This window comes from Spermophilus citellus (assembly GCF_964194105.1).
Source record: "Spermophilus citellus genome assembly, chromosome: 1".
Classification (NCBI taxonomy): domain Eukaryota; kingdom Metazoa; phylum Chordata; class Mammalia; order Rodentia; family Sciuridae; genus Spermophilus; species Spermophilus citellus.
Genome location: NC_138182.1, coordinates 37,144,255 through 37,165,716, shown reverse-complemented (window position 1 = coordinate 37,165,716; position 21,462 = coordinate 37,144,255). Strand labels below are relative to the sequence as shown.

Below are 21,462 nucleotides of genomic sequence, written 5' to 3'. Positions count from 1 at the left end.
ATTTGTTGTCCTCAAGTTTTCTCATTCCTATCTCCTCCCACACTCAGAACCAGTTGTGTACATTCAATAGATGTTCTGTGCGTGCTCGAAGTGTTAAATGTTTAGCCTCACATTAACAAATATCCACAAGTTATTTAGGATATGTATTAGACACACTTTCATAGGAGGTTTTAAGAAAAGCAACCACTGTCACAAAAGGGACTTTCCACTCTCCCTTGGATGACAAGTAACACACAAAAATAAACAGAAGGCAGCTCTTGCTGTTACCCTTGTTTTACAGATCAGCAAATTGAGACTTAGAGGGGTTTAATAACTTGGCTGAAGTCAGAGAAATTGTGTGGTGGAGCCAGGATTTGAGACTAGTTGGTATGACTCTAGAGCCCCAAGTTTTCCTACCATATAATATTATGTGGAGGCAAGTCAGCCTCTTTGGTCCTCTATTCTGTCATAACAAAAAGGTGGGCAGATTAGGTGACATCTGAGCCCCTTCCAGCTCCAACTTTCTACAGTCTAACAAGAGTTATATAAAGATGTTACCATGGTTCTGTGTTAGAGGCTTGGTCTTCAGTGTGTCAGTGTTGAGGTGTTGGACCTTTGAGGGTTCCTTGGGTTGTGAGGAAGAGCCCTGGAAGGGATTGGGTATTTCTGGTGGGGCCCTAGTTAGTTCTCCCTAGAGGGTGGTTATAAAAGCTGGAAGCCAGCCCCTCCCATTCTCACTGGCTTCCTCTTTGGAGATCGGATTTCTTCCTAGCACACTGGCTCCCTTCTCCACCAGGTGATTTCAGTGGGGGAGGGGAGCACCCACCAGAGCCTGCACCAGACTGTCTGTAACTTCAGCCTCCAAATTGTGAGCTAGATCAACCTCTATAAAGTTAGTCTGCTTCAATCAGTATGGAGGTTCCTTCCTCAAAGGACTAAGCATGGAACCAACATGTGACGCAGCTATACCACTCCTGGTATCAATCCTGAGAAATTAAAAGTCATCATGCTGCAGTGATACATGCATACCCGTGTTTATAGCGGCACAATGGACAGTAGCCAAACTATGGAAGCAGCCTGGGTGTCCATCAACAGATGAATGGGTGGAGAAAATGTGTTATACATACACAATGGAGTTTTACCCAGCTTTAAAGAAAGATGAAATTCCGTCATTTGCAGGAAAATGGATGGAACTAGAGACCATATGTAAAGTGAAATAAGTCAAACTCAGAAGTTAAGGTCTGTATGTTTTCTCAGATGTGAAAGTTAGAGAGGAAAAAGGAAAAGAAAGATAGTGAGGGCAGGGATCTCATGAAAATCAAAGGGAGGGGCTGGGGATGTGGCACAAGCGGTAGTGCGCTTGTCTGGCATGCATGCGGCCTGGGTTCCATCCTCAGCACCACATACAAACAAAGGTGTTGTGTCCGCCAAGAACTAAAAAATAAATATTAAAACACACACACACACTCTCTCTCTCTCTCTCTTTAAAAAAAAAAAAAAGAAAGAAAGAAAATCAAAGGGAGATCAGTGGAAGAAAAGGACCAGGGGGTAGGAAGAGGGGAGGGAGGGGAAAGTCTCCAGGAGTGATATTATATAAAATTATAATTATATTGTTATATTGTGTGCTTGTGCGGATTTGTAACAACAATAACAACAAATCCCATCATTATGTACAACTATGAGGCACCAATTTAAAAAAAATTTGGAAAGAGAAAAAAAAATGTCTGCCTCAAGTATTTCTTTTCTTTCCTTCCTTCTCTCCCTCTCTTTCTTCCTTCTGTTCTTACTAGGAATTGAACCCAGGGATACTTTCCCCTGAGCTGTCCCCCCAGCCCTTTTTTTGTATTTTATATTTTGAGACAGGGTCTCCCTAAGTGGCTCAGGGCCTTGCTAAATTGCTAAAGCTGGCCTTGAATTTGCAATCCACCTGCCTTGCCTCCTGAGTGAGATTATAGACTTGCACCACGGCACCCTGCTCAAGTATTTCTTTCTTTTTTTTTTATTTTTTATTTATTTTTTTATTGGTTGTTCACAACATTACAAAGCTCTTGACATATCATATTTCATACATTAGATTTAAGTGGGTTATGAACCCCCAATTTTACCCCAAATGCAGATTGCAGAATCACGTCGGTTACACATCCACAATTTCAAGTATTTCTTTATGGTAATGAAAAACAGATTGATACAGATGTTAAATACGTTTTTGGTCAGTGGATGTGGTTGTTCATTTCACCTGGTTAGAAAGCCTCTAAAATATTTCTTATGTGTTGCTGGTTCCAATTTGCTGTTCTAAAGGCCAAAGGGTTTGTCCTTCAAAGCTTTTTTTCCAGTTGATTTAGATCCTGCACAAAAGATACACATGATGAGAAGTCTTCGACCTTTTACACACACGCAGGCTAGCACGCACGCGCGCGCGCGCACACACACACACACACACACACACACACCAATGTTCATATTGCCTTCCACTGATGCTCAGTACCAGTTTCTCTAGCCAAGTTGTCATGGCAACACCAGCTGCCAATGAGATCATAGAAGACAAGGTTGTAATGGCAATGGTGCCTTAATATTTTACCTGGCAAAGCCACTTAGTTAATAAGATGAATAACCATAAATCATAAGTCCATAGGAAGCGGCCAGGCACAATTCACTCTACATGTTTAGTGTGTTATTGGGGGTGGGGAATAGAAATGAAAGCAAAGGGAAAGGAAAAAAAAAAAGGAGGAGGATGAGGCAGGGGATGGAGAAGAAGGCCTCCGATGCTGTCCTTGTTTTTCTTAGTATAGACTATGCACAGGTCCAGACCCTGCCTGGGCATAGACAAGGAACTGAGCTCTTCTCCACAAGTAGCGGTAGGGGATCCCAGGCTCGCAGCCTCCATCATAAAAGTCTTATAAGAAACCCAAGGTGACTATTTTCTGGAACTCACACCGGTGGAGGAGAGAAGCAGCCCAAGGAAGATGTGCATGGAAGACACCAGCCACCCTCCTGTTCTCAGTAGCTCAATCACCATTTAAAAACACTGTTCTCGTTGCCTCCCTAAGTCCCTTGATGCTTCTCAGCTTTTACAGACTCGTTCAGTCCAGGGCTATCTGTTGTCTATCTAAAGCAAATTCACAAAGGACAAATCAGTTTGATTTAAGGATTTTCTCTCTTTCATAAGAAGCTAATCACAGTGCAGGCCTCTGGCAGGAACTTTGGCAGTGGGGAGCCGAGGTGGGAGAGAGGCTCCACTTACAATGAGTACCTTTTTGTCCTTTTGAATTTTGTATCTTGTGCAGGAACCACATATTCAGGTAGAATCTATGCAAAAGCTCCCCCTTCTTTCTCCAGCTTGACCACCCTGCAGGGTGACATGGGCCAGATGTGTCAAGAACTGGGATCCAGAGTCAGGAGACTTGAATTCAGCTCTGACACCTCTTCAGAAGAGGTTCTTCATCTCTCTGAGCCTCGATTTCCCTTCTACATAGGAGTAAGACTGGACATTAGCATGGTATAGCAGTGAGGATAAAATAAAGGAACATTTATTTAAAAAATGCTACACTCCAAGTACTATGACCCAAGACTTGTTCTAAGCTCTTTACAAATGATAAAAATGAGGCATGGAGAACTGGAGGGGTGTGTCTGAGATGGCAGGCATCTAGAAAGGAGCAGAGTCAGGATTCCAGCGACAGTCTGTGTGTCCAGAAGCCACATGCTTAACCCCTTTTTCGTTAAGGACAGGAGACTTGTCCCTTGGTGGCTTCTCCTTAGTCTCCGCTTTTAGTAACTTCAGTGGGGCTAGAAACTTCCCCTTCCCTTTACTGGTTAGTTGATTTGTTCCCGTGTGTTACAGGGTAATTTATAATCCCCCCTCCCAGTTCCCCCAACCCCTGAGCCAGAGTTGAGCAGTGCTTTGAGGTGGCACTCAGACCACCGTCAGCTAAGCATGGGGTTGGGTTTTGAGCCTGTGGTGTGTGTCCGTACATATGCACAGGATGACCCAAGGACCTTGCATTGCTAGAAACTTAGTACTGTGTGATTTAGCCATTCTGTAACATAACATTTGCCATTTTAATCATGGCTGAGTGTACAGTTCAGTGACATTATGTGCTTTCACGTTCTTTGCAGCCACCACCACCATCCACCTCCAGAACTTTTTTATCTTCCCAAATGGAAACTCTGAATCCGTTAAATAGTAACCCCCCCCCTTCTTCCTTTCCCCAGCCCCTCAGGAAAGTCACATGCCTTCACCCAAAAGGCTCTGACACAATCTTCATCAGGAGTTCTGGCTCGGTCATAGGCTTGCTTCCATAGACACATGAAGGCGGAAATGACAAATGACCTCTCTGTTTTCATGGGGCAAAATAAAATTTTGCATTATAACTTTTCCTATTTTGATTCACAAAAAATGATAGACCATGCCAGTTAAGGAGACTTAACTCCTTGGCCATGTTGGAAGCAGATCTCTTTGCAGTGGGAAGAACCCATGGAAAGAAGTCCATGATCCAGGAAATAGAAAAAGAGCAGAGGACAGGATGATATGAATACTTGAACATAATTTATGTAAAAGTTCCTATAGGTGCTTAAATATACACATTCAAGTATACATAAATATTATATCCTGGAAGAATACAAAAAGAATTAACACTGGGTGTTTTGGGGGGACTGATATTTGGGGGCTGGGGAGGCTTGAAATATTTTGCACTTCCCCAGAGGACATGATCTTAGGGAAAACCAGAATGACTGACAGTGAGGGAAGGAAGGCAGGAAAGGTGGCTCCCAATAAAATCATCCATCTTCCATCTGATCCTGGGGAAGATGCGGGGCTCTGGAGCATGAGGTTGACCTGGCCTGAAACCGGGAGTTGGGCTTTCCTCCCTCTCCCCTCTCAGCTAAAGTGAAGGGCACCTGTGCATGAGAGTGGGGAGCAGAGCAGTGACTCTCAGGCAGGGGGTGGGGAGCAGTCATTCCTGTCAACAGGGCCAGGCCCCTGGGACAGGGTGGGGGTAGGTGTTAGCAGCAAGACCTGCTTGGAGGTCACCGGGCTGATAAAAGAAACCCCCAGGGAATCTGGGATGCAATCCTTTCCCCCAATGACCTGGGAATTGAACCAAAACTAGCCGTTTTGCAGTTGTGGGACAGTCATCAGAAAGCTGGGAAGAGACTGTGCACAGCTCAGAGCTGCTCGGAATGGAGGAGTGAGTATTCAGGTGAAGGTCGAAGGGGAGGCTGTCTTTGTTTCCTAAACTTTATAGGTAGTGTGTATCTTATCACTGATCTCGTCTCCTGTTTTGCTTTTTCTGCTTTGGTTGTGGAGAAAATTCAAATCCAGGACTAACTAACCCCTGAAATAAGGCCAAGGTAAGGCAGGGATTCACTTAGGAAGGTGCCTGGTAAAGCCTAAAGTTTCATGGGCCACCTTGGCATCTTTGAGTCTCACAAGGGCCCAAAGACCTAAGCATGAGCTCCCCAGCACTGTCCCTGACTCAGTGGGAAAGGGCTCCGTCTGACTGGTTTCTCAGTCAGCAGTCTAATAATGGGTGCCACCTGCCTGCCAGTCTGTAAAGTTATGTGAACGAGCCAATCACACACTCCCAAGGGGACATCCTATGGTTACTACAAGGTGTGACCCTCCCTGCTGATTCACTGGGTTCCTGAGTGCGACCCCCAGGTGGCCCAACATGGCTAGTCCAGCTGTGTCCTTCTACCCAGGGTATGTTCTGCCATCTCATACCATTTAGGGCAGGGACCCCCCCCCCCTCCACTAATGGGTGATTAGGTGATCAGAAAAGGGATGTTTGAATCACCAGGTTTTTTAGGAGTCCGATTAGAGCATGTTGTGTGTGCAAGCCTTAATTCCAGCAGAACCCATGCTGCTTTTGAAGCATAGCTTTATTTCTGAATAATGAAGTAAGTTTAATTTTTTTTAAAAAATTATATATATAGTGGATGGACCTTTATTTTATTCATTTATTTATATGTGGTGCTGAGACTCAAACCCAGTGCCTCACACATGCTAGGCAAGTGCTTTACCACTGAGCTAAAAACTCAGCCCTGTAAGTTTAAATTTTAAAACCTGAAGGATGTAACAAAGGAAGTATTCAGTCAAAAACAAACAAAATGTACTTGAAAAAATGTCCCCCTCCTATTTTACTTTTGCTCACAATGACATAATGTAGCCTTCCAAGATATCTCACACAACTTGCTGACCTAAAGAGTGAACTCTTGAAATTTGATCTCTATAAAATAGATTTATTTTATTCTTAGTTCTATATTCATATAAAAAGAAAATACCACTAGAATCACTAGGCAGGATTTTCTGTTCATTCAATTTTCTAGAATCTCTACTGCAGATCACCCACCCACCCGAAGATGATGAGTTTGATGGAGAAAATTTGCCTCCACCAGGCTCTGATGGTTGCCAATGTCTGTGTGCATCAGCTGTAGCCTCTGGAATCCCACTGGAAGAAAGAACAAGCAAAGCATCCCATAGACTGGAGGATTCTCTTCCCCAGGGATTATTCAAGGAAGGCGTGGGAACAAAGTGTACAAACGTGGTTTCATCAACCATGAAAAATGCAGCACAAGATTCAGGCAGGCAAAAATGAATGCCATGGACCATTTTGCTTCTTCTCGTATGAAAATAGAGGGAGACAATGTGAAGTACTGGAATTAAGATCATATTATCCTCCTGGTTGGAACTGAGATGGCCTGGCCTGCGTCAGTTCATGCCTCATCTGAGGTCTGAGGGCATATGTGGTTCTCTGGCTGGCTGAATCGTAATCGGTGAGCCCCACATATCAGAATGCCAGGGGGCTCTGACTGTGCATTTGAAACAAACTCTTGGGTAGTTTTGAGGGTTTGCTGAGGTTTGAGAACCACTGGTGTGGCTGCTTGTAGTGATATGGTCCCATTTTTACTGATTTCAACTATCATTTCTATCAAGCCAGGCAAAGAATATTGACTTCAATATACAGTTTACCTTTGCTGAAGTCTTTTCTCAGACAGGAACAACTGATTATCCCTCCCTTGAGTTTTCATAGCTTCCAAAAGTTTGAGTTCCTATGTTCATTTTCCTGGAATACCTCTGCCTTACCATGTTCCCACTGAGGAGGGATGATGGCCATCTCTTTGGGTCAGTCTTGGGTAGATACTTTATTCTGCAGCCGCACACAGCCCACTCCACACATACTTTGGGCCACACTAGCAATTACAACCATGAGCTTCTTGTGCTCATCTATCAAAAATTTCCCCCAGGCAAGGGAAATGATTCTACCAGGCAGCTCATCACTTTCCAGTAGTCTGAATGTCAGCTCTAGATTAATCCAGACCTTCCAAAAAAAAAAAAAAAAAAAAACCAACCAAACAAACAAACAAAAAAACCCCCCACAATTATAGACCATTTTTGTACCTGGGCACTTAGTCACTGAGCCACATCCCCAGCCCTTTTTAATATTTTATTTAGAGATAAAGTCTCGCTGAGTTGCTTATGGCCTCACTAAGTTGCTGAGGTTGACTTGGGAGCTTATGATCCTCCTGCCTCAGCCTCTCTAGCTGTTGGGGTTACAGGCATGAGCCACTGCGCCCAGTTTAGCCTGTATTTCTCCAGAGGTGGTGTTTTTTACTCCAGGAAGAAGGTGCAATTTATAGGGAATCATCATATCATCCTTCTGCTTTGGTTGCCAGGAAATTCAAAGCCAAAAATTTGGTCCAGGTTTTAATAATGATTTAGGATCTCTGATAGATGTTCTCCATAACAAGGGAGGGAGTGTACAATAGAATGAGCACACTTTTTCCTCTACTACTCCCTCTGGGGCAAGAGACAAGTGTGTGGGTGTGGAAAACAAAAAAAGAGTTCTGATTTTAACTATATGGTTTCCTTTTAATTTTTTATATCAAACGTAGTATTTAAAGACTTCAAGTTTGTTGTGAAAAATAAAAAGGTATAGAAAAAGAAAATCTCTTTTTCCAAGACACCAGTTTTCCACTTTTTTTAAAACTTTATTTTATTTAACTTATTCTCTCTCTCTTTTTTAATGTGGTGCTGAGGATTGAACCTAGGGCCTCTCACATGCTAGGCAAGCACTTTACCGCTGAGCCACAATCCCAGCCCCCAGTTTTCCACTTTAACAGGCGTATTTGATAAATCATTTATATCAATATAAAGACTCTGCAATACTCCAGGAGTATCCAGGTCTATCAGAAACTGGGAATGTCCAACTTTTGAGACTGGGCACTACTCATGGAACCAAAACAGTAGCCCATATCTGCCATCTGCTAACAAATATCCATCCATCCACCCATCCATCCATCCATCCATTCATTCATTCATTCATGGTCTTGTGGTGTTGCCCAGGCTGTCCTTGAACTTGTGATCCTCCTGCCTCAGCCTCCCAGGTGTCTGTCTCTGTGCCCAATCAACAGCCATTTTTATAGCTATGATTTTCCACAATCTCTTTGCATCTTTGTCAAGCTCCAGTGGCAGCAGCCTCAGAAGCATTGACGAGGGAGCAGCTTGGGGCTCCAGAGGCTCAGGTCTTTGATGCTCATAGGTTAGGGCAAGTCAGTGGTGGTCTCTCCTCTGGATGAAGGGGTCAACTGTGCATCCTGTCCTTCCATACCCTTCTTCTCGGCAGACTCCATGTGAGTCATTCACAAGGCCCAGCAGAATGTCTTAGCTTCACAGAAAGGCAAGGACAGTGCTGGGATCTGAGTGGGAGAAATTCTACTTGCTTGGCCCTCAGTATCCAGAAGACACCACCAGGTGGGTCAATCCAGTCATTTCCTCCCTCTATCCGTGACCCAGAGGGGTGTGAATTCCACCTCAATACTTTCTTGTAACCTTAGAGTCATCTCCAACATAATGTCTAACTAACTGAAGCAAACAGGAGAGAACAAAAAATGAGTACCAAATTGGCTTTTTTTTTTTTAATCGTCTATGTGGCCTTGGCTTATTATTTTTAGATGGAACCTGAATGTTCTTTAAAAGTTTCTGCACAGGAATTAGCATCAGGGACATGAAGGAAAGTACTGGTGGATGTGTGGCCTGGATTGAGCTTTGATATGGGTTCTGTTGGCTTTCAGCTTTGTGTCCAAACATTGGCTAAGTGACTGGGAGTGGCTGAGACCCCCTAGTGGGGGTGGGGCATGGAACACCTGCCTGCCCTGTGTCTGAGCCCAGAGTCTGTCTCAGCCCTCGACTTGAGACACAATAAGGATGGAATCAGGCCTGCATCTGTACAGATGATGCAGGATCTGCAAGCTGCACACCTTACTGTCCTCAGTAGTTCCCGGGCAAACAGTAACTGCCCTGAGGGATGGGGCAGAATAAGGACTGTTCTCCTTTTTCCCAGCAGAGGGCGCACTATGCACCTTCTCGCCTGGGAGAAATGTGGATCAAAGGTGACTCCAGGGGACAGATCCTTGGAGAGTCCTTCCAAATGCAAATGGAAAGCTTCCTTGGCACTCACAGTCTCTTTTCTCTTAAAGCCATGGAGAAGAGTGTGCTTCTTGGTTTGAGCTCACACTTCTGAGACAGGCTGGTGCCTTACATTGATGGCTACTGGGGCTCGGTTTGATTATAAAGCAGCCCCCACCTGCCGTTCCCGACGCACACAGACACACCAAAAAAGAAAGAAAGAAAAAAGAAAGCATTTTGTCACCACAGAGAGATAAGCTGAGATACAAGCACAGTTAAGCAGTTGCTGTGCTCTGTCTGGGTGCTTTCCCTAGAAACACCCACCACAGTGTCTTCGTTGAAAATTCTCAAGTTAAGCCAAGTGCTGTGGTATATAGGCCTGCAGTCCCAAAGACTCAGGAGGTTGAGGCAGGAGGATCACAAGTCTGAGGTCAGCTCAGGTGACTTTGCAAGATCCTGTCTTGAAATAAAAAATGAAAAGCTCAATGGTAAAACACCCCCACGTTCATCCCTAGAACTCCAAAATAAATAAAGAAAAAAGAAAATTTGAAAGAGTGCCTTCCACAGGAGAAACTACCCACTTGCTAACCTGGTACAGAGGGTCCCAGGAACTTCATGTTACAAGGACAGCAGCAAGATGGGATGCTAGGGGTTGCTGTTTGGTTTCATTCTAGACTTCCAGATGATTAAATTAGAAAAAGCTTCCCAAGCTGACTCTGTCATTAAACAGAAGAACAGCTGGGTAATACTTAAGCTCAGAAACCCAAAGCACCAGCACTGGTGGCACTTTAATTCATGTAACCTGGCCAGATTTTTTTTTTTTTTTTTTTTTTTGGTACCAGGGATTGAACCCAGGGGCACTCAGCCACTGAGCCCTTTTCATATTTTATTTAGAATCAGGGTGTCACTGAATTGCTTAGGGCCTCACTAAGTTGCTGAGGCTGCTTTGAACTTGCAATCCTCCTGCCTCAGCTTCCTGAACCACTGGGATTATAGGTGCACGCCACCATGCTCAGCTGCAAGACCAGTTTATGACATGGAACCGTCCACAAAGCACACAGATTATCAGGAAAAGAAATGGACTCCATGTCAAGCACAGAATATACAGTAGCAGCACCCAGAAATGAAGATGAGAGGGACACTGCTCACTACAAAGTCCCCTGGCAGACCAGCCAAAGCCCCTCTGTGGAATCTATTCCTTGAACTTGGCAGATTTTATAACTCCCCTTAGGATGTCCTCACTTATCAGATCAAACCTTTTGATCTGGGGTTGGGGATATCTTGACTTCTCCTTAGCTATCACAAAAGGCAGTTGGAGTTATTAATGGGCATCCTTCCTACCACTCTGCAGTGCTGGTGGCTGAATGAGCTCAGCAGTAGCAACAGTAACAACAGCAGACCCTGCCACAGGGCTTGGAATTGCCCTGTGATTGGAAAAGATCGCCCTTTCTTAGCACCCCTCATCTCCTCCCCTCCAAAGAAACATCCTTTGAAAACTCATGAGTACAAATTCTCACCCAAAGAAGAGTCAAAATGCTTTCCCCACTTCCAGGCAGGCAAGACTCTCTTTAGTCTGGTAGACTCCTTCAGTGCATTTTTGTTAGTTTCTGAAATGGAAGGTTCTATTGACTCCCTAGCATGCTTTTCTCCCCCAATTGTGCATGTGTGTCTATGTGTGCACACGCCGGGAGGAGTGGCTGTCAGTCTTCATCACCAGCAAATCTCCACCTGGAACACACATAGACACAACTGCTGCACAGGACCAGTAAGATCAGCACAGTGTGACTGAGCACCAGGACCCCTACGGCAAAGAGGTACAGCGTTTTGTCACAGTATGCCTGGGGCTGCTGGAAAGGGGGAATAAAGTCAGGCAGGTATACAGAGAAGACCCAGTAATTCCCCAGAATAAACCAGAGGAAGAGGAAGAGGCTGAGGATGAGGTGCACGTAGTATTTGTGCGCATTCTGTCTCCAGGGATACTCATCGTCGTCGTCGTCATCAATCACCAGAGCCTTGGACAGAAGCCGCCTCATCCTGGTGGAGTCATACAGCAAGAGAGACACCTGGATGGCGGGAGGGGTGAGGGTCATAGGGGAAGGTGGAAAAGTTGTGGGGAACAGAGGGAGTAGAAGGGGGGAAGATGGGGAGAGAGAGAGAGAGATTATGAAAAGTACATATACTGGAGTTGGAAGATCTGCTAAAGGAGGACATTTCATTTGAAGAATTAGAATTGGAACTGGCATGAATGAAGACATCAATCCATAGTCAGCAAGCTTGCTGGCATCTTCCTCCTGGATGCAGGAGCCGGTTTGAGTACGGGATTAGCTGGCATAAATTTACCTCTGTAGTGAGGCTTGGACCAACTGGCCTTTCTAGTTTTCTAGCGCATTTGCATGACACCTAACAGTACAGGAATGATACCTGGTGGATGCTAACGCACCTCCCAGCCAGGCCCTCTGTCTTAGGAGGAACTATCCCCCTGCCACTTGCAGGCCACGTCACAGGCCTGGCAGCTCCAGGCATCACTAGTCCCTTCCTGTCCTCCCCCTACCCACCCAAGCTGCTTTTCTTTGGGCTGTTTCCACCCTTCTCTGTCCCCAGGATCTGCATCTTGAGCATTGTCCCCACTGTCCTCACATATCCCTCAAGTCAAGAGCACACACCTTCTCCTTTGAGCAATACTCTGGGGGGACAAAGACCATCTCTTCCCCTGGCAGATGGCCCCTGCCTGACTCCAGTCTGACATCCCTTAGAAAGTCAGTTTCCATTTGATTACACAAAGAATCCCCATTGCTACCAACCTGACTGGCCTCAGACCCCATGTCTCAGTGTTCCCCTTGGAAAACACAGCCAGGGAAGACATAGCCTTCTTTGCTGGAGAGACCTTTGGCCATTCCCCGGCTTCCCTGTGATTTCCTCTGAAAACCGAATCTGCTTATCTGTTCTATCCCAGCTCCCCAGCTCCCCTATGGCCAACCTCAGTGCACCCCTAACCCAAGGACAGCAGGGCTGAGAGGGAATCCTCTGATGGCCAAGAGCATGCAGGTTGGTGAGGGGAGAAACTCAGAGCCCGAGTGAAATGGAAGGGTAGGGACGAGTCAAGAAATGTCACCAACGGGATCCAGACTGGGGCAGTGATGGGGACAATGATATCAAGAGGGCTGGGGAGAAGAGGAGCCTGAGCTGTGCATCTGAGGTGTGTGACAACCTCGGGTTTGGACTTGCTCCATATAAAATTCTGGATGGACATGCAGGTGATGGTGGCCATAAGGGGGTGGTCAGAGGCTGGTGGTGAACAGAGACAGGTGAGGGCTCTGACTGAGATATGGGAGTTATCTTTGTGCTGGTGACAGTGACTCTGGAAATGGACATTGCACAAAAGGACACCCTGGTGCTGGGTGAGGTGCTTCGTGTATAGTACCTCATTTAATTCTCTCAGCAATTAGGTGCCAAATAAATTTGTGCACAGAAGGACCCAAACTGAAGCCATCAGGCTACAGAGTCAACAGTGATGTTTGTTTGCTGTGTGGTGTAATTTACAGGTGATTTTGATGTTCTCCTTGGTACTTATCTGCGTTCTGTTGTTTTTCAACAGTAGAGAGCTATTATTTATGAAAAAATAGCAAAACTTAAGTAGTTAGTCCAAAACTTGGCACTTATGACTGACTTTAATTAATACCTATACTAGCCTATGAGCTATATATGACTAACCCTGCTTCCTGGTCGAGGACACTAAGGCTCAGAGAAGTTAAGTCACTCTACTCAGTCCACAGTGAGTGAAGAATGAGATGGAGCCAGTCTGGTGGCACATGCCCGTAATCCCAGTGGCTCCAGAGTTTGAGGCTAGAGGACTGCAAGTTCAAAGCCAGCCTCAGCATCTTGGCAAGACCCTCAGCAAACAGTGAAATCCTGTTCCAAAAATAAAAAAGTAAGAGGACTGGGGATGTAGTTCATTGGTAAGGAGCGTCTGGGCTCAATACCCAGTACCAAAAAAAAAAAAAAAAATGAGATGGCCATCAGCCCACACCTGTCCAACCACTATATATACCACACCATGTGGTGCTGGAATCAGAGTGGTTCTCTCCTGTGCCAGGAGAGCCCTCCCATTTGGTATTCCTGTTCCAGCTCTCTAGGAACAAGACCTGCAGCTTGGCTGGGAGGCAAGATGTTTCTCTAAGAAGAGCAATGGGACACTTCAAGGAGGCCGGCATGGAGCTGGCTCATCCAGGAGGGCTTCCTGGAAAAGGGGGCAGACTCAGGACCCCTCAAGAGAGGAGAGGTGGAAGGAGAGTGGCATGGCAAAGACAAAGGGAGATGAGAAAGCCTCTTGACTGGAGCAGAGGCCTCGGTGAACACCACCTTTCTTTTCCTCGTCAGCTCAGGTGGCAATGCTCTGGACGTTCTAGCAGACTGCCCAGCAGACTGCCATGAGCATCACCTCATTCTTTGGGCAAATCCCCTACCCATCCTAGGTCTAGAGAGGATAAATTGTGCTACCTGCCCTCCAGGAGGTCTGTTCCCTTGCTCTTGGCACACAGGGAGCCACAGGACACCCAGGGTCCTGGGTTCAGGCTGTCCTCTTCAAACTGGTTCCTGGGCCCAGTGACGCCATGAGAGAGGAACTAGGTGGGGCTCATGCATTCTGCCACTGACACCAGGAAGCTACAATAAGGGGACCTTTTGATGCCAAACTTGTCCCTTGCTTCTCCACCAACATTTTGAGTTGTGAGTTCTTCCAATAAACTACCTCTTAAGTTAGAGTTGTTTTCTTTTTCTTTTTCTGTTATTGGTGTTCATTGTACTCAAAAGAATCCTTCCTGATGCAAGTTCCTGTCTCACGGGGGTGCTATGAGGATGGAATGAGTTCCAAATGGGGGCACAGATGTCAGCACAGCACCTGTGAAAGGCAAGCTGCTCACGGTGACACTAGGAAGAGGGACACTGGGGGTGAGGTGGAGTGTTGGGTAGATAATGGCCACCAGATCAACGTGTTTTTTTTTTTTTTTTTTAGTTTGTAGTTGAACACAAAACCCCTATTTATTTATTTATTTATTTTTAATGTGGTGCTGAGGATGGAACCCAGGGCCTTGCACGTGCTAGGCGAGCACTCTACCACTGAGCCACAACCCCAGCCCCAGATCAGTGTTTTTGAAACTTTCTTTTAACATGATCCAAAGCAACAAATACATTTTACATCATGACCCAGAAATTGGGTAACTCGAAGTCCTTGGGAGCTCACAGAAGTCCTGGTCTGTGCTGTTGTCCCGCCATGATGATTATTAGAGTCCCCTTGTCCTCTCAAAATTATTTCCGTTTGGATGACAAATGGGCAGGTGTCCATATATAGTATCACACAATACTTATTAGGCACTCTCATATTTTCTGTTTTATTTTATTTTTAAATCAGATCACAACCTGCTAAATGCATTTTGTGACCTAGTAGGTCATGACCGTCAGCTCTTTTTGGTAACTCCGGGAAATGCCACCTCATTTCTCAGATCTCTCTTTGAATGCGATACCTTGATGCTATGTGGTGCATTTCACTAAAGATGCTGGGCTGGGCAAACTGTGTTGGGGGGCGGGTGTTAAACACAAAGCATTATCATCACAAGTAAACTTGGGCCTCTGGGGGCACCATAAACCTGTTTGCTGCTGCTCTATTGTTATGGACTCGCTGTATATTACCTCACCATGTTGAGCACCAAAATTTAATTTGGCTTCAAACAGTTTTAGATTGCCAGGAAAAAAAAAATCGATGCTGTTTATTAGAGCCCTGGTTTGTTCATTAAAATAAATTACCTTTGGGTTCTGAGCTGGCTTTTGTAAAGGAAAAGCTGGCTGTTATTAGGAGGCTGACTCTGTGGACAGTAGCAGCTCTACAGGAAAGTTCCAGGTAGCAACCTGGTGATGAGGCAGTCAGCTGGGGGTGGATGACACAGGTAATTACTGCAGAAAACTTTGCTCTTGTTTTGAGCATCTCCTTGGTGCCCAAGGCATTGCCTAACACCTGGGGGCCACAGGGGATATGCAGCCTTGATGAGCTGACAGCCTCTGGGTTTCTTTGGAGCCAGACAGAGCCTCAGGAGAATTCCTGGGGAATGTTGTTATAGGGATGATAACGTGTATCTGTACATTCCAGAACATTGCCCACCAGAACATTGCTGTTGGGAAATGAAGCTCCCCAATAGTTTGTTCAAAATCAGACATTTCCCAAGATGTCATAGAGCTTATGGATATCCATTACATACGAGAACACATATTTTTAAAGACATTCCTTTGCTGTCTTAAATCAATAGCATGACCAATGCCTCTGGCCAAGATCTTTTGAAGGATCCCAGCACCAGGAGGAAGTTGGCAAAGAAACCAGACAGTGACTCTGAATGAAATTTTATATATGGCACTCTTGATTCTGTTTTCTCTATTGTGTTGTTGCTTCATTTTTATGAGTCCTCTTTGGAAAAAATAGATACTATGTTTTCTAGTTTTGATAGGAAGCTGTGAGGTGGGCTTGGAGGTTAGGAAGAGTCACTGATAAGCACAGGTTGACCTGAGGTACTTTTGGCAAGTGTAACATTTCTGTGACCAGGGATTTTGGAAACCCAAGTTTCAGCTCTGCATGCCACTTGATATTTCTTCTTTAGTCACCTTCCTGTTTGAACAGATGCCAATACAACCCATGAGCTAATCAGGTCTCTACATGGGCTTGAGAGTCAGAGAGAAGCTCTCTTAGCACCAGACACCAGAGTTTAATGGTTGGTTGACGACTGAAGCCAGTTTAATTCCACGTGGTCAACTGACACATAGCAAAAACAGAAATACAAACCCCTAAACAACATACCTTTCAGCTGAGTGTTGCGGTGCATGCCTACAGTCCCAGCTACTCAGGAAGCAGAGGCAAGGGGATTGCAAATTCGAGGGCAGCCTCAGCAACTTAGTAAGATCTTATCTCCAAATAAAAAGGGCTGGGAGTGTAGCTCAATGGTAGAGTGCCCCTGGGTTCAATCCTCAGGACTACACTCTCTCTCTCTCTCTCTCTCTCTCACACACACACACACACACACACAACCTACCTTTTCACCAAATGCAAACTCTTCTGCCCTAAACAGCATACTTTTTAAAAAAGAAGCACAAAAAAAGGTCGTGATGAATTCAATGGCCAAACTGGCTAGTCAGTTGGTCACTCCTCTGTTGGTCACTCCTCTTGTTAGACCCAAACTAAAACTTAGCACATTGAACTCAACAGCAGGAAGAAAGCTATTGCAAAGATATCCAACCCTTGGTGAAGGCCCCTCATCTGGAAAAATCTGTGATTCTGAAGCCAACCCTGTCACTTCAACGCCTCACTTAGGGGGATATTGTCCTGGCACCCTGTGAGTAGCTGAAAATTAACAGGTATGTTCCACCCTGACAGTAAGTAAAACTTGAGCAAGAAGGACAAACCATAGTTTAAATACTGAGATTTCATCTCCAGTCAGAATGGAATTTTCAAGAATGCAAGTAACAATAAATATTGTCAAGGATATGGGGGGGAAAGGCACACTGATATATAGCTGGTGGGACTGCAAATTGGTGCAACCACTATGAAAAGCAGTATGGAGATTCTTCAGAAAACTTGGAATGGAACCACCATTTGACCCAGCTATCCCACTCCTCAGGCTATACCCAAAGGACTTAAAATCAGCATACTACAGTGACACAGCCACATCAATGTTTATAGCAGCTCAATTCACGATAGCTAAACTATGGAACCAACCTAGGTGTCCTTCAATAGATGAATGGATAAAGAAAACGTGGTACATATACACAATGGACTATTACTCATCCAAATAAGAGAAATGAAATTATGGAATTTGCTGGTAAATAGATGGAACTGGAGACTCTCATGCTAAGTGAAATAAGCCAATCCCAAGAAACCAAAGGCCAAATGTTTCCTCTGATATGCAGATGATAACACACAATAAGAGGCAGGGTTAGGGAAGAATAGAAGTTCATTGGATTAGACAAAGAGGGATGAAGGGGAGGGACAGGGATGGAAATAAGAAAAACAGTAGAATGAATCAGACATAATTTTCCTATGTTCATATATGAATACATGACGAATGTAACTCCACATCATGTACAATCACAAGAATGAGAAGTAATATTCTATATATGTATAATATGTCAAAATACATTCTATTGTTATATATAACTAAAAAGAACAAATAAAAAAAAGAAAAAACCTTACCTTTAAGGCACCGATGATCCCACCCACTAGCAAATATAAGGGAATGAGAGGCTGTATGGGGCAGTCCTCCAAAAACTTCATTCCTACCCAGGGAAAACAGAAAGGGATTGAGAGATGCATTCAAGAGCACCAATCCTGGTTATGAAGATGAGCTTAACACCTAAAAAGGCCAAAATGTTAGTTCCACAAACCATAACTCCATTCCCTGCCCTGCTGGTGGGATCCTCTTGGCCTCATGGGCCACCCGATCTTCAGGATGCTCGGTGGGTTGACTCTGTAGATCCCACTCTCCTGGCAGAATGCATATCAGGAAGCAGAGAAGTTGCTCTTTTAAAATCAGTGACGCTTCACTCGGGCCTACAGATGCCCAATGGGTATCTAAAAGCAGGACGAAGATTGGCATCTCAGCCTTCATTCTGTATCTGTCTCCTTTATTATCTTCAACTTTGGGTCAGGGGTCTGCTCAGCTTGGCATGTAAGCATACTAATCCTTTAATAAGGAGTGTTCATCTCATAACTAGTAATACAAGGTTTGTTAGCCCCAAATTTACGTAACTGATCTCATTTCCCTCTGAGACTGAGGTAGGATTTGCAGCACCCTGTTTCAGATCCATGGGGTGAAGCCTACAAGGACTACACCTTCCAGGAACAACTGGAGCAGGACATCAACCCATGATGGGACCCCTAAGCAGGAGCCATCATCTCATGGGAACTGAATTGCCTCCTTCCAGGATCACAGGTCCTCTCGAGAGACAAGGACTTCTCCAGAGCCCCCTTGCAGAACAAGAACTGAAAGAATGATCAATCAGACCACTTAATTACACACACCTCTTGCCTCTGCCCCAGTTCTTCCCCTATTTAAAGCTAAAGCTCTGCCAGCACCCAGAAGGCAGGGCTGAGAGGCTGCGTGTCACTTTGCCTTCCCAGTGTGGCCCTATTGTCTGTAGTTCTTTTCCTGTTCTTCACCATCACCTTTTTTGTTTGGTGTTTGGGGCAAGGAGGTGGACCAGGTTTGTTGGGATCCCTGGCGTCAGGCCTCTGGCCTACAATTCCAGGAACAAATGAATCATCAGACAAAGCAGGGACAGACATCACTGCACCTTTTATCCGGGTACTAAGTGGTCATGAGTGTACCGTGCTTTTATGAAAAGCTGGTGTATGTATGACAGTTCATGCTTTCAAGGATTCTTTTTACAAAAGGACTTAAAGAATCCCTTTAAACACTCAGTTCCCTTGATATGCTTAAAGTAAGGTTCAATTTATGGGTCACATTCCCAAAATGCATCCACTGAGTAAAATGAGGCCTTTATTCTCCCACTGCTTCCAGGGGGCAGAGGAGCCAGCAGGAAGCCCTTCCACCTGTGCAGGGCTGTTGTCATGGTCATTTTGTCATTACCACTGACCCTTTTGCTCACTGGACCCCCAAGCTTGGAGACATGTGTTTCCTGAGGCATCTTTAGCAACTGGGTATGGAATATTGCTGACCACCCCCAGCTCAGACCTCCACACTCTTCCTTCAGGATCATATTTCTTCCCAAAACAATGCTTTCTCTACTTTTCTTAGGTCTTTATCTTCTAAGCCTATTATTAAGCAATAATATGATGCATCTTTTTTAAATACAAGAAGGAAATGTCTTATTTCCCTCATTAACATAACTAGATCCAGTGACCAGGCCGCAGAGGGGTTCAAGCACACAACTCTTCTGTGTTGAGGCAGGGATGGATATGTGCCTTCATATTGCCAAGGCCCCTGACCAACTGGTTGTGGGACATTGATGTCAACATTTAAAAACTGATACGTGACCCTTCTTTTGACTCCTGCTTTAACCACCTGGAAAACAATGAGCTGAGAGGGCCTCTCTCTCAGGACTGAGGCAGCTTGTAAAGCTAGGGGTCATGTTTATTGCCTTGGGGAGTCTCCTGAGGCTCTGGGATGACCCCTAATCCACAATGGAATTTTCACGAGCAAGATATAAACCTTTACAGCTGGGCACAGTGGCACAGGCCTATGATCCCAGCAGCTCGGGAGGCTGAGGCAGGAGGACCGTGAGTTCAAAGCCAGCCTCAGCAAAAGCCAGGCACTAAGCAACTCAGTGAGACCCTGTCTCTAAATAAAATACAAAATAGGGCTGGGATGTGATTCAGTAGTTGAGTGCCCCTGAGTTCAATCCCTGGTATCCACCCCCCCGCAAAAAAAAAAAAAAAACAAGAAATAAACCTTTACAGTGTTAAGCCACTGAGATTCAGGGTTAATTTGTGACTACAGCATAATTAAATTACTTGATTAATTTGTCAACAGGGTTCTAAGAAGGGAATTCTCAGGTTGAACTAGTCTTCTGTTTAAAACACATTTGATTTGACATTTTATTTCTCAAAAATGCCTGGATATGGGAACTTAAGCAGAGGAAATGTTTTTCGATGACTACATCATGTTTCATTGACATTATTGAAAATTTCTAAATGTACAGATATAAATATAAATTCAGGGCCCCAAACAGAGTAAAGTCCTCCACACACATTGATTGGATCATCAACCTATATGACGTGCCTTTCCAGTTTCTCTGATGTTTGTTCGAAACCATTATCAGATGGAAGTGTTCTCCAAGTCTCAACACAACCTTTCCACACAAAGACATTCAAGTATCGGATGCCAAATTTGTTGGGTATGAACTGCCTTTACCATTCAAAAGCCAGCTGTGTAATGAACATTGAGTAATGACTTGTATATCTGCTCATTCCTAATGAATAAGAACAGCTGCTGCTCACAGGAGAGTCGATCCATGCACAGATGGCTTGAAAAGATCCCAATCAACTCAATCAACACAGTTTTCCTCTGTGTTCTTCACGTGTTGCTTAGGTCCTACCTGAACCCTAGATTTTCTTTCTGTCAGATCTGCAGTATCACAATGATACCCTTTGGCTTTTTCGAACTCTCCCCAAAGCAGTTGATAATATTGCTAGAGATAGTGATTCCCTACCCACTCAACAATATTATGGGGGGTGTGTGTGTGTGTGTGTGTGTGTGTGTGTGTGTGTGTATGAGTATTGACAATTCTTATTGTGACATAATAGCCAAACAAAAAATTTTAACCACTTAAGCGTACAATTCAATGGCATTAATTACAATCAGCATCTTGTGTGACCATTGCCATCATCCATTTTCAAGAACTTTTCATCACTCCAACGCAAGCTCTGTAATTGCTACGAAGCAACCCCCCGAGACCTACTTTCTGCAATGGATGTAGTCGTTTTAACATAGTGACCATGTCAATGAACTCATGGAAGCTTGGTGAATGAGTTGTTAGCTGGTGAATGAGTTGGTGAACAACTGACCACAGCTCCACGGTCTCTCTTACACTACTGATTTTGCATAGAACACTGTCTACAGGGCATTTCTGATCTCCCAAGCTGGGTGTGACTAACTTCTTATAAACTCTTCTTGAAAGAGCAGAACCATAAATGGAAGTTAATTTTCAAACTAACTCTAATAATGGTAGTTTCCAGATTTGGGCAAGTGGTTGAATTGTTTTCCTCTTATATTAAATGGCCCCAGAATGTTTTGCTCTTTTAGTTCTGGGCAACTTTGATATTTTATTTTATTTCTCTCTCTATTGTTGTTTAAGCTGTTTGTATTTATTTATTTATTTATTTATTTATTGGTACCGGGGATTGAATTCAGGGCATTTAGACACATCCCCAGCCTTTTTAATAGTTTATTTAGAGACAGGGTCTCACTGATTTGCTTAGGGCCTTTCTAAGTTTCTGAGGCTGGCTTTGAACTTGCAATCCTCCTGCCTCAGCCTCTGGGATTATAGGTGTGCACCACTGAGCCCAACTCAGGCTATTTATCTTT

General features: G+C 44.5%; 1 protein-coding gene across 1 annotated transcript in view; it reads right to left on the bottom strand.

Moving 5' to 3' along the window:
- Positions 1 to 11,082: 11,082 nt before the first annotated feature.
- The window catches only part of TMEM272 (transmembrane protein 272), a gene marked incomplete at its 3' end in the record, with an annotated part of 32,152 nt that continues 21,772 nt past the window's right edge, over positions 11,083 to 21,462 (bottom strand). Inside the window, exons 4-5 of the mRNA XM_081267012.1 lie at positions 17,610 to 17,692; positions 11,083 to 11,445 (exon numbers count right to left, since the gene is read on the bottom strand). Coding sequence (XP_081123138.1) covers positions 11,083 to 11,445; positions 17,610 to 17,692 — 446 coding nt within the window. The remainder of the gene's footprint in view (positions 11,446 to 17,609; positions 17,693 to 21,462) is intronic.